Consider the following 10,601-nt stretch of genomic DNA (forward strand, 5'->3'; position numbering starts at 1 on the left):
CGAGAAATTGCATTTCCGCCCAGGCCAAGCGGCGAGGAGGCGGCTGGGGAGCAGGGAGCAGGCCGGGTTTGGCACCGGCGCTCACAGGGGCTGGTGGCACCGCGCCATGGAAGTGCCCTAAGGGCAGGACAGGCAGCGGGAGCAGAGCGCAGCCCTGCCCCACAGGTAGGTGGGGACCCCCCATTCTAGTGGCTAAAAAGACCCTGTCCGCAAAGGGGCTTCGTGGGGCTGAGCCCCTTGGGGGGACACGGCCCAACCTGCCGAGCTCTGGGACCCTGGGGACCCCGGAGGAGGATCCGCAGCCCTCGCGCGCGGCCGCCCCAGGAGCTCCCACCCGGGACCGTGGGCGCAGGGCTGGGGGACACCCAGGAACGCCGCGGCCCCGCTGCTGCGTCCCGCATGCCGGGAGGGCCGCGCGGTCCTGCCGCCCCCGTCCCGTTCCCCCGGGCTCGCTCCATCTTCAGCGGCGCCTGGAATGCATTTCGCTGTGTTTTGACTTGCAGTCCCAAGGCTTCAACAGCCGCTGAGTTTAAATCTCCAAACCGCTCCTGGAGAGCATCCAACCCTGACGGGAGAAAACAGAGTCCCTTCTGCAAGACCGAATGTGCCTGTGCATCTAGGCGCTCCTCCCAGGGGCTGCACCCGCGGGTGCCTGGGGCTCGACCGGCTCCCCAGCGCGCACCCGGGCCCTTCGCCTCCCTTCCACAGCCTGGGAAAGGAGCCGCCTTTTCTCTGCAGGGATTTCTTGGCTCAGGCCGCTGAGCAGCTCCCTGCAGAGCTGCCCTTTCCCAAGGTCCGAGCCCGCCGCGGGTCCCGGGGGAGCGCCCGGCTTGCCGGGAAGCCGCGGCCCCGGCGCAGAGGGAAAGCCGCGGGCTGCATGGCGCGCTTGTTATCGCGCGGCGGGCACGGCTGGGGGACAGACAAGGTTAACAGAGCAGGGACTGGCACCACCCCGGGTTTTATCTCTGTCTCCCCGGCGCGGGGAGGCGGCCGCGGCGCCAGGCTCCGCGCGGGGCCGCAGTCGCTGCCCGGGCAGGCACGCGGGGAGGCGCGTGAGGGGCCAGCCTTGCCCGCAGCTATGGGAAAACCCTTTGGAGCCCGGCCGCCCTCCACGCTTCCCAGCGTGACTCACCGCCCCGGCATCCCGGCCTCGGGCGCCCTCGGGCCGCCGCCAGCCCCGGTGCAGCCGCCCACCGGGGTCCCGTGCTCCCCCAAAACGGCTGCATTCTGCCCCGGCCCCACGGGGCGGCTCGGGCGATGCTGAGCCCCCCTCCTGCACACAGGGCTCTCCTTGGAGTCCTATTCCCGGCTCCTGCAGAGGCAGCAGCGGGATGGGCTCCTGGCGCCCGTGACCTCCATGCACTGCCCAGCAGGGAGGCCACCCGCGAGAGGCTCAGACAGGGCCTCAAGCTAAAGAAAAGGGAGCGTGACAAAGGGAGGAAGGGCGGCTGCCTCCTTTGGACCAGGGGCCACCAGCTATGGCAAATATTAGTTCTGGCCCCACGCAGGATGCAGCTCTCGGCTGCTTGCGAGGTCCCTGCCGCTGCGCCTGGCTCAGGATGCCGGGAGGCACTTGTGTCCCCAAAGAGCAGGTTTGTTCCTTGCAGACCTGCAGGTGACAGGCCCAGCAGTGGGCACAGGCCGAGGGCTGGCGGCTGCTTGGGCGGAATGAGCCTGAGCATGGACCCTGCACCTGCAGGAGGGCCGGGAGCCCTGGCCTGTGCTGCAGCCCCTTCCCGCAGCCCATCCTGCTGCACCGACCAAGGCAGGAGGGCCGCAGCCCCATGAGCCCCATGTGCCACCCGCACCACAGGGCTCTGCCAGGTCCCGCTGTCCCCCCAGCTGTCCCCATGTCTTGCAGGGCGCTGCCACAGCATGGAGGGGCCGGGGGCAGCCCATGCCCTGCTGCTGTGCTGCCTGCTGCTGCCCCCTGCCACGGGGAGCCCGCCCAGCGCCAGCCCCGGGGAGGCTCCGTCCTGGCACCACAGGTGAGGGACGAGGGGACAAGGCGGCCGCGGTGCCCACGAGGACCCCGGCCCCACCACACTCTGCTTCCCGCCCGCGCGGTGCCAGGGGGGAGCCGGAGCACGGCGCCCCGGAGGGGCTGCCCGCGCCGCCGCCGCCGCGCTGCGTGCGCTGCTGCGATCCCCCGCGCCAGCCCCTGCCGCACATCAACGTCACCATCCTGAAAGGTGAGCGCGGCCGGGCTGCGCGGGGCACCCCGGGCGCGTGGCCGGGCCAGGGTCCCCGCGCCGCGTCCCTGTGCTCCGGCTGCCGGCACCGGGGACACGGGGCCCGCATGGAGCACAGGGTGGGGGTTTGGACGGGCCCAAGCAGCAGCTCTGGGGGACAGAGGGTCCCCTTCTGCCCCTGACTCGGCACCGGGTGCAGGTGACCCCCCTCCAACAGCCCCCCTGGCTCCCGCTTTGCCCAGGTGAGAAGGGGGACCGCGGCGAGCGAGGCCTGCAGGGCAAGTTCGGCAGGACGGGGGTGGCCGGCAGCAGGGGCCACCCAGGGCCCAAGGGGCAGAAGGGCAGCGTGGGCGCCCCGGGCGAGCGCTGCAAGAGCCACTACGCGGCCTTCTCGGTGGGCCGCAAGAAGCCCCTGCACAGCAACGACTACTACCAGACGCTCATCTTTGACACGGAGTTCGTCAACCTCTACGGCCACTTCAACATGTTCACGGGCAAGTTCTACTGCTACGTGCCCGGCATCTACTACTTCAGCCTGCACGTGCACACGTGGAACCAGAAGGAGACCTACCTGCACATCATGCGCAACGCGGCCGAGGCCGTGATCCTGTACGCGCAGGTGGGCGAGCGCAGCGTCATGCAGAGCCAGAGCGTCCTGCTGGAGCTGCACGAGCGGGACGAGGTCTGGGTGCGCCTCTACAAGGGCGAGCGCGAGAACGCCGTCTTCAGCGACGAGTACGACACCTACGTCACCTTCAGCGGCCACCTCGTCAAGTACAGCGGGGACCCCTGAGCCGCTGCCGCCCCTTGCTGCCCCCGTTAAGCCCTTAGCCCCTTTAGTGCCCCCACCCCAGCTGCAGGAGCCTGGGGACACCCCCGTCCAGCCCCAGCAATTCCCTGGAGCCCAACGGATCCGATGCACCCAGCAGTGGCAGAGCTTGATGTGGGGAGCACCCTTCCCTGCCCAGGAGCAGGGCAGCAGGAGGGAGCAGCACCAGAGACGCTGCGTAGGGGCTGGGGGCTGCCTGGCACGGGGGTCTCAGCCCCGGCCTCCCCCTCTGTGCCTGGGTCTTCTGCTGTCGGCCCCCGTGCCCCACACGGCTTGTAGCGACATTAAACAGCCCTCGGGCTGAGTTTTTCTCACAGCTTCGCTGCCTCCTCCTGTTCCGTGCGTGCATCCTCCAAGTGGTTCCAGCAGGATCCCTGTGCCCGAGGGCCTGGGAGCTGCAGGTGTCCCAGGGAGGGGACGCTGACGCTGCAGTCCCCAGGCAGGAGCATTCCCAAGCAGGAGCAGGACACAGGGAGTGCAAGGGCTCCTGCTCCCATGGGACAGGGATGTGGCAGCAGAGCCCCACATAGCAGCCTCGCTGGCCAGGGCCCATCCTGCCGTCCCAGGGAGGGCAGCTGGGACCCTGGCCGACATGTGAGCTGGGAGGGTGACACGGATCCAAGGGTGAGGCAGAAGTCACCTGTGAGGACACAGCTCGGGTCCAGACCTGCAAGGTCACTGGCTGGGCTGAGCTGAAGTCCCTCATGGCCACAGAGGAGCTGGGAGAGGATTAGGGGGGCCTCAGGCTGAGCTTAAATACGTCATGGGCTGCAGGGTGCGGCGGCCCACCTGAGGCTGCTCACACTGACGGGGCTGGCGGTGCCCTGGCTCTGGTGCTGAGGGTGCTGGATGGGGCCCTGCATCCTCCTTGGTGCAGGGCAAGGAGCTGGGCCCAGCCTGTCCCAACGCGGCTCCGTTTGGAACCACAGCCCGGGCCGCCAGCCAGGCCCTGCCCTCCCCTGCCCCGGCCTCACGGGCCTGGGCGCAGGGCCGAGCCGCACGGAGCGGACTGGGGCTTCCACGAGGGGCCCGGCGACCAAAGCGTCCTCGGAGCAAGGAGAGGGAAAAGACGCGCCGGGTTCCACGGAGGAAACGCTGCTTTGCTGGGAGCTAAAGCGCCCGGGCGCCAAATCCCGGCGTGCAGCCGCGCGGCCCGCGGGAGCCCCGCGCGGGGCGGGCGGCGGGGCCGGGCCGGGCGGAGCGCGGGCCGGTGCGGCCGCCCCGGGGCGGAGCCGGCCCATGCGGCGCCGGGAGCGACGGGAAGCGGCGGCGGCGGCGGCGGCAGCAGCGACATGGAGGGGGAGCGGGAGGCGGGCGAGCGGCGCGGCAAGAGAGGCGACCCCGAGCCCGAGCCCGCGGGGACGGCGGCGGACGCGGACACGGACGCGGCGGCGCGGGGCGGGCGGCGGCGGCGGCGGAGGTGCCCGGGGCGCGGGGCCGGGGGCGCTGGCCGCGGTGCTGCCCGGCCCGGCCCGACGCTCGTCGCCCGCAGCTCGTCGCCCGCGGCGGATGCGCCGGGGACCACGGTGCTGCACGAGGCCGTCACCTTCCACCCGCCGCCGCTGCCAGGTGAGGCCCGCGAGCCGGTGCCGGTGCGAGTGGCGGCGCCGGTGCCCCGCTGCGCCCTGACCGCGGCCGCCCGCAGCGCGGCACTTCGACACCGGCACCACGGAGCCCGTCAGCTTCTTCCTCTCGGGCCTCGAGGAGCTGCTGGCCTGGCAGCCCACGGGTGACGACGACTTCAACGTGGCCGCGGTGCCGCTGGCCCCGCGCCAGCCCCCGCTGCGCGCCGACCGGCCCCGCACGCTCGTGTGCCACGACATGCGCGGGGGCTACCTGCAGGACCGGTGAGCGCGCGGGACGGGCGCGGGGGCCGTCGGGGCGCTCCCCGCCGAGCCGCCCACGCTGGCACGGAGCCCGTTGGGGCCCCGGGGCCGGCTCCGCGTCGGCCGCGGACCGCACCTGCCCAGCTCACGCTGCCCCAGCCTCGCAGCGCGGCGCAAGCCCCAAACCTGTTTTTCTGCTGTTTGATTCATCGCTCCGAGCTGGACTGAGTGCAGCCGGCCGGGATGGAGGCCGGGAGCTGGTGCCGGAGCACTGGGCTGTGCTCGGGACAACCTGGCCGGGTCTGCGCAGGGTCACCCAGCTGGTGCCACCAGTGCAGGTCCGACCGTGGGTCTGCCCCCTGCCCAGCCCTGCTCCTTTCCGCTACAGGTTCATCCAGGGCTCGGCCACACGCAACCCCTATGTCTTCTACCACTGGCGCTACATCGACATCTTCGTGTACTTCAGCCACCACACGGTGACCATCCCGCCCGTGTGCTGGACCAACGCGGCGCACCGCAACGGGGTGCCCGTGCTGGGTGAGGGCCGGAGGGCGGCGGGCGGCGGGCAGCGGGTCTGGGCGGGCGCTGAGCGCCGCCTCCGCAGGCACCTTCATCGCGGAGTGGACGGACGGCGAGAAGCTGTGCGAGGCCTTCCTGGGCGGCGGGCCCGACGCGTACGGCGCCGTGGCCGAGCAGCTGGCGCGCCTGGCCCGGCACTACGGCTTCGACGGCTGGCTGGTCAACCTGGAGAGCAGGCTGAGTGTGAGCACTGACTGGCATGGCCCCGTGCGGCCCCACGCTCACCGCGCTGCCCTGCGCTGCCCTGCACTGCCCCGCATTCATTGCACTGCCCTGCACTACCCCATGCTGCCCTGCAATGCCCCACACTGTCCTGCAATGCCCCGCGCTGCCCGTGCTGCCCTGCGCTCACTGCGCTGCCCCACGCTGCCCCGCACTCCCTGTGCTGCCCTGCACTTCCCCGCATTTATTGCACTGCCCTGCACTACCCTGTGCTGCCCTGCAATGCCCTGCGCTGTCCTGCAATGCCCTGCGCTGCCCGTGCTTCCCTGCACTGCCCCACATTTATTGCACTGCCCTGCACTACCCTTTGCTGCCCTGCAATGCCCCACGCTGTCCTGCAATGCCCTGCGCTGCCCGTGCTTCCCTGCACTGCCCCGCATTCATTGCACTGCCCTGCACTACCCTGTGCTGCCCTGCAATGCCCTGCGCTGTCCTGCAATGCCCCATGCTCCCCGTGGTGCCCTGTGCTGCCCCGCATTCATTGCACTGCCCTGCACTACCCCGTGCTGCCCTGCAATGCCCTGCGTTGTCCTGCAATGCCCCGCGCTGCCCGTGCTGCCCTGCGCTCACTGTGCTGCCCTGCGCTGCCCCGCATTCATTGCACTGCCCTGCACTACCCTGTGCTGCCCTGCAATGCCCCGTAGTGTCCTGCAATGCCCCGCGCTGCCCACCCTGCCCTGCGCTCCCCGCGCTGCCCCACACTCACCGCACGCTCCCGCAGGCGGCGGCCGCCAGGAACCTGCCGCCGTTCCTGCGGCGCCTGGCGGGGCGGCTGCACGGCGCCGTGCCGGGCGGGCTCGTGCTCTGGTACGACAGCGTGGTGCGGAGCGGCGCGCTGCAGTGGCAGAACGAGCTCAACGAGCAGAACGGGTGAGCGGCCGGCGCCGGCTGGGGGGCGGCTCCGGGGGCCCAGGGGTATGGGGGGGCCGCGCCGCATCCCGCTGCCACAACGTCCATGTCCCCAGGGAGCTCTTCGACGCCTGCGACGGGCTGTTCGTCAACTACAACTGGAAGGAGGAGCACCTGGAGCGCTCGCAGCGCCTGGCCGGGCGCCGCCGTGCCGACGTCTACTTCGGCATCGACGTCTTCGCCCGCGGCAACGTGCTCGGCGGCGGCTTCGACTCTGACAAGGTGCCGCTGCCGGTGGCTCCTCTGGCCGCGGGGACGTGGCCCCGGGTGCGCGTGGAGCGTCCCGGCTGCCGCGCGCCCCGTCCCGACGCCCGCGCCGTGTCCCGCAGCCCCTGAGCCTCATCCGCAAGTACGGCTTCTCTGCTGCCATCTTTGCCCCCGGCTGGGTCTACGAGCACCTGGGCGAGGAGAACTTCCTGCAGAACGAGGACAAGTGAGCGCGGGCACGAGCGCCAGGACGAGCGTGGGGACGAGCGTGGGGACTAACACAGGCAAAAGCCCAGGGATGAGCATGGGAATGGGTGCGAAGAGGAGCGCAAGGATGAGCATGGGGACAAGTGTGACATGAGTGTGGGGATGCCCTGGGTGAAGCGGGGCCTGGGGCATGGGCAGGTTTCCACACCCGCCGTCCCCGCAGGTTTTGGGCGCTGCTGGCAGAACACCTGCCCACACACAGCATCTGCACGCTGCCCTTCGGCACCTCCTTCGGCCTGGGCATGGGCACCGCGCTCTTCGCCAACGGCAAGGTGGGTGCGAGGCCGCGGGGCGCAGGGCACAGGGGGTCCCCGCTGCCCGTCCTGGCCCCTTCTGCCCTCCCGCAGGAGGAAGAAGTGGGGCCCTGGTACAACCTGAGCGCGCAGGACATCCAGCCCCTGTACGCGGAGCACGCGGGAGGGCTGCGCCCCAGCTGCTGCCTGCAGGACGCCTGGCGCGGCGGCAGCTCCCTGCGCCTGCAGGGCACCATCGCCGCCGGCGAGGAGCGCGTCTCCCTCCGGTGAGTGCAGCGCCCCGGGCCGGCGGGCACACCGTGGGGAATGTGCTGTGGGGAGTGTGCGTGGGGAGTGCCACGGGGAGCGTACCGTGGAGCGTGACGTGGGGAACGTGCCATGGGGAGTGTGCCGTGGAGAGTGCCGTGGGGAGTGTGCCGTGGAGCGTGACGTGGGGAGCGTGCCATGGGGAGTGTGCCGTGGAGAGTGCCGTGGGGAGTGTGCTGTGGGGAGTGCCGTGGGGAGCGCCATGGGGAGCGTGCCATGGAGAGTGGTGGGGAGTGTGCTGTGGGGAGCGCAGTGGGGAGTGTGCCATGGGGAACACGCCGTGGGGAATGCCGTGGGGAGCGTGCCATGGGGAGCATGCCATGGGGAATGCCATGGGGAGCGTGCTGTGGGGAGTGCCATGGGGAGCATGCCGTGGGGAGTGTGCTGTGGGGAGTGCCATGGGGAGCGTGCCATGGAGAGTGCCATGGGGAGTGTGCTGCGGGGAGTGTGCTGTGGGGAGTACCATGGGAAGCGCCGTGGGGAGCCTGCCATGGAGAGTGCCATGGGGAACGCCGTGGGGAGCGTGCAGTGGGGAGCGCGCTGTGGGGAGCACGCCGTGGGGAGCACGCCATGGGCTCGCCGCAGCCCTTGCCGCCCCGCATGCCTAACGCAGCATCTCCTCTCTCCTCTCTCTGTCTCTGTCTCTCTGGGTGGATCGGGGTCACCAGCCTTTTCTCGTTCCAGGTGCAGGCGCCCCCAAAGCTCCTCCTGACGCTGCTCTTCAAGCTGGAGGAGCCGCAGGACGACCTGTGCGACGTGTCCCTCGAGGTCGGCACCCGGCAAAGCGGCCACCCCGACGGCATCGTGCCCGAGGCCGGTGAGCGCCACGGTGCCGGTGCCACAGCCGACACGGCTCCGCGCCCGGCGCCCGGCACCCCCATCCTCCTGCCCTGCCTCCCGCAGAGCCCGACGCCTGGCACCGTCCCCGGCTGCTCCCGGCTCCGCCGCCCGGCCTCGCCAGGCTGCTCCGCGGCTGCGCCCACGGTGCCCACGGCTGGAGCAGCCGGTGAGCGCGCAGGGGAGGCAGCGCGGGTGGCCTGGGGTTGTCCCTGTCTGCGCCACGTCCCCATCCCTGTCCCTGCTGCCCGCCCGGCCCCTCTGCGCGCAGGTGCTACGAGCTGGACTTGCAGGAGTGCAGCCTGCGCGACCTCTCCTTGGTGGTGTCCCGCCACCAGGCCAGCCCGCAGGACACCCCCTTCTCCTGCCTCCTCGGGGAGCTGCAGGTGGGTGCACGGCGCCGCGGGCGCACGCTCGGGCAATGCGCGCACGCTCCAGGCACCGCATGCTCCACGCGCAGTCCCGAGGCTGCAAGCGCGCGCTCCTGGCGCAGTGTGCAGCAGGCGCATGCTCCTGGTGCTGCAGGTGCATGCTTGTGGCATTGCATGCAGCAGCTGCACAGTCCCGATGCTGCATGCAGCAAGCGCGTGCTCCCAAGGCTGCAGCGCACGCTGTGCATGTAGCGTGCATCGAATGCGCTCCCAGCACCGCATGCAGCAGCTCGCCCGGGTGCCCGCGCTCTCCAGGCCGGATCCCAGCAGTGCCCGCGCTCCGTCTGCAGGTGCTGGACGCGGCCAGCGTGGCGGAGCCGTCGCCGCCGGTGCAGCACGTGCGGGGCTCGCAGCTGCGCTGGCAGGAGGGCCCCGGCGCCCGGCAGCTCTCGCTGGCCCTCACCCTGCGCTGGTCCTACCCGCCCGGCCGGGCCTGCGGCTTCCTCGTGCACCGCGCGGACGCGCGGGGCCGCCCGGGGCCGCCGCTGGGGCGCGCGCAGGGCCGCGTGTTCCGCGCCGTGGGGCTGGCGCTGCCGCGGCCCGCGGGGGCCCAGCCCGCGCGCCTGGAGCTGCTCGTGGAGCCGCTGCGCCCCGAGGGGCTGCCCGTGCCCGCCCGCCGCTGGGGCCGCCTGCAGCTGCTCTACTCCGAGCCGGCCGGCGCTGCCGGTGCCGCCGCGCATTAAACGGGAGCACCGTATCCACGTGTCCGTGCATCCGTGTGTCCGTGCATCCACGTGCACGGGGCGCTTGCGCGGGAAGGGAGGGTCGAGAGCAGCCGATGCTGGTTGGGAGAACGAACCCGTCAGCTCTGAAGCGGCTGCTCATTGCTGGGTGAAAGGATCCGAAATGCAATTCCGGGAAGGGCCCCGTAGGGCTCAGCCCCACGCGGGACCCGCTCCTGACTCCCATTCCCATCCCTGCCACCAGCACCCGCCAAAGCCTGAGTCCTCCTGGTTGAAGAAAGAAATCTTTATTAATAATTTCAATAATAATAATAATAATCCTTGTAGTAATAATAATAATAATAATAATAATAATACTGTTTATTAGGATGTCACACCTTTGAAGCATACGGCGTGCCGGGGCCGGGCCGGCAGGGGCTGCCGCGGGGAGAAGCCAGGAGAGCGGAGAGGGGTTTGTCCGGGGCGGGGGTATGTACAGCGGGAATAGAAAAGGAGCGGCGGGACGGGCGCCCCGGCGGCGGCGGCGTGGGGACGGGGACGCAAGCGACTTGCAGGCTCCTCTTAGCAAAAGTTCCCTTTAAAACGCAGAGGCTCTTCCCCCTGCAACACGCGGCGGCTCCGGCCCGGCCGGCTGAGGCCTCGCGCGCTCGGCACACGGCGCGCGCCCCGGCCGCCCGCCAGGAAGACGTGGTGCCGGCCCCGCTCCGGCCTCTCGCCGCGCGGGCTCTGCCGGCTCCGTGCATGTGTGGACGTATGGGACGTTTCACTTGGTTGCTGTCGCTCTGATTTTTTTTGTTGCTTTGCCTTTAATCTTTCGAGTTTTGATTTTGTTGTTGTTCGGTTGTTTTTTTTGTTTGCTTCTGCCCTTCCTGGTCCCAGAAGGAAACGGCTGCGGTTTCACTAGGATGGAAACACAAAGGCAGAGCCCTCGCTGGGGCGAGGAGGGGACGGCCCCGCGCGGCGCCCGACGCTCCGCGGCGCGGTGCTCCCCGCGGCCCCACGCAGGAGGGCAGCGCACTGGGGATGCCCAGGCTGTTCCTGTGTCTCAGAGGATGCTCT

At 70.6% G+C, this 10,601-nt stretch overlaps 2 protein-coding genes across 3 annotated transcripts; both read left to right on the top strand.

Annotated features, from left to right (window-relative positions):
- The first annotated feature begins 1,875 nt into the window (after positions 1-1,875).
- C1QTNF1 (C1q and TNF related 1) lies at positions 1,876-2,985 on the top strand. Of its 2 annotated transcripts, none has more exons than XM_088535982.1 (3): positions 1,876-1,988; positions 2,029-2,192; positions 2,435-2,985. In XM_088535982.1, exons 1-3 carry the CDS (start codon positions 1,876-1,878, stop codon positions 2,983-2,985), a joined length of 828 nt encoding a protein of 275 aa, XP_088392108.1. The 2 variants fall into 2 exon arrangements, with proteins under 2 accessions (XP_088392108.1, XP_088392109.1); XM_088535983.1 differs by having other exon boundaries at positions 2,074-2,192.
- Positions 2,986-4,313: 1,328 nt separating this feature from the next.
- On the top strand, positions 4,314-9,572 carry ENGASE (endo-beta-N-acetylglucosaminidase). The gene is made up of 13 exons (XM_088535867.1): positions 4,314-4,590; positions 4,667-4,868; positions 5,236-5,384; positions 5,452-5,609; positions 6,370-6,518; positions 6,614-6,779; positions 6,887-6,990; positions 7,195-7,303; positions 7,379-7,551; positions 8,260-8,420; positions 8,495-8,597; positions 8,700-8,814; positions 9,150-9,572. Exons 1-13 carry the CDS (start codon positions 4,314-4,316, stop codon positions 9,540-9,542), a joined length of 2,259 nt encoding a protein of 752 aa, XP_088391993.1. The 3' UTR covers positions 9,543-9,572.
- The last annotated feature ends 1,029 nt before the right edge of the window (positions 9,573-10,601 follow it).

Source organism: Tinamus guttatus, unplaced genomic scaffold (genome assembly GCF_059628265.1).
Source record: "Tinamus guttatus ecotype Peru unplaced genomic scaffold, ASM5962826v1 Tinamus_guttatus_pri_ptg000649l, whole genome shotgun sequence".
Lineage (NCBI taxonomy): Eukaryota > Metazoa > Chordata > Aves > Tinamiformes > Tinamidae > Tinamus > Tinamus guttatus.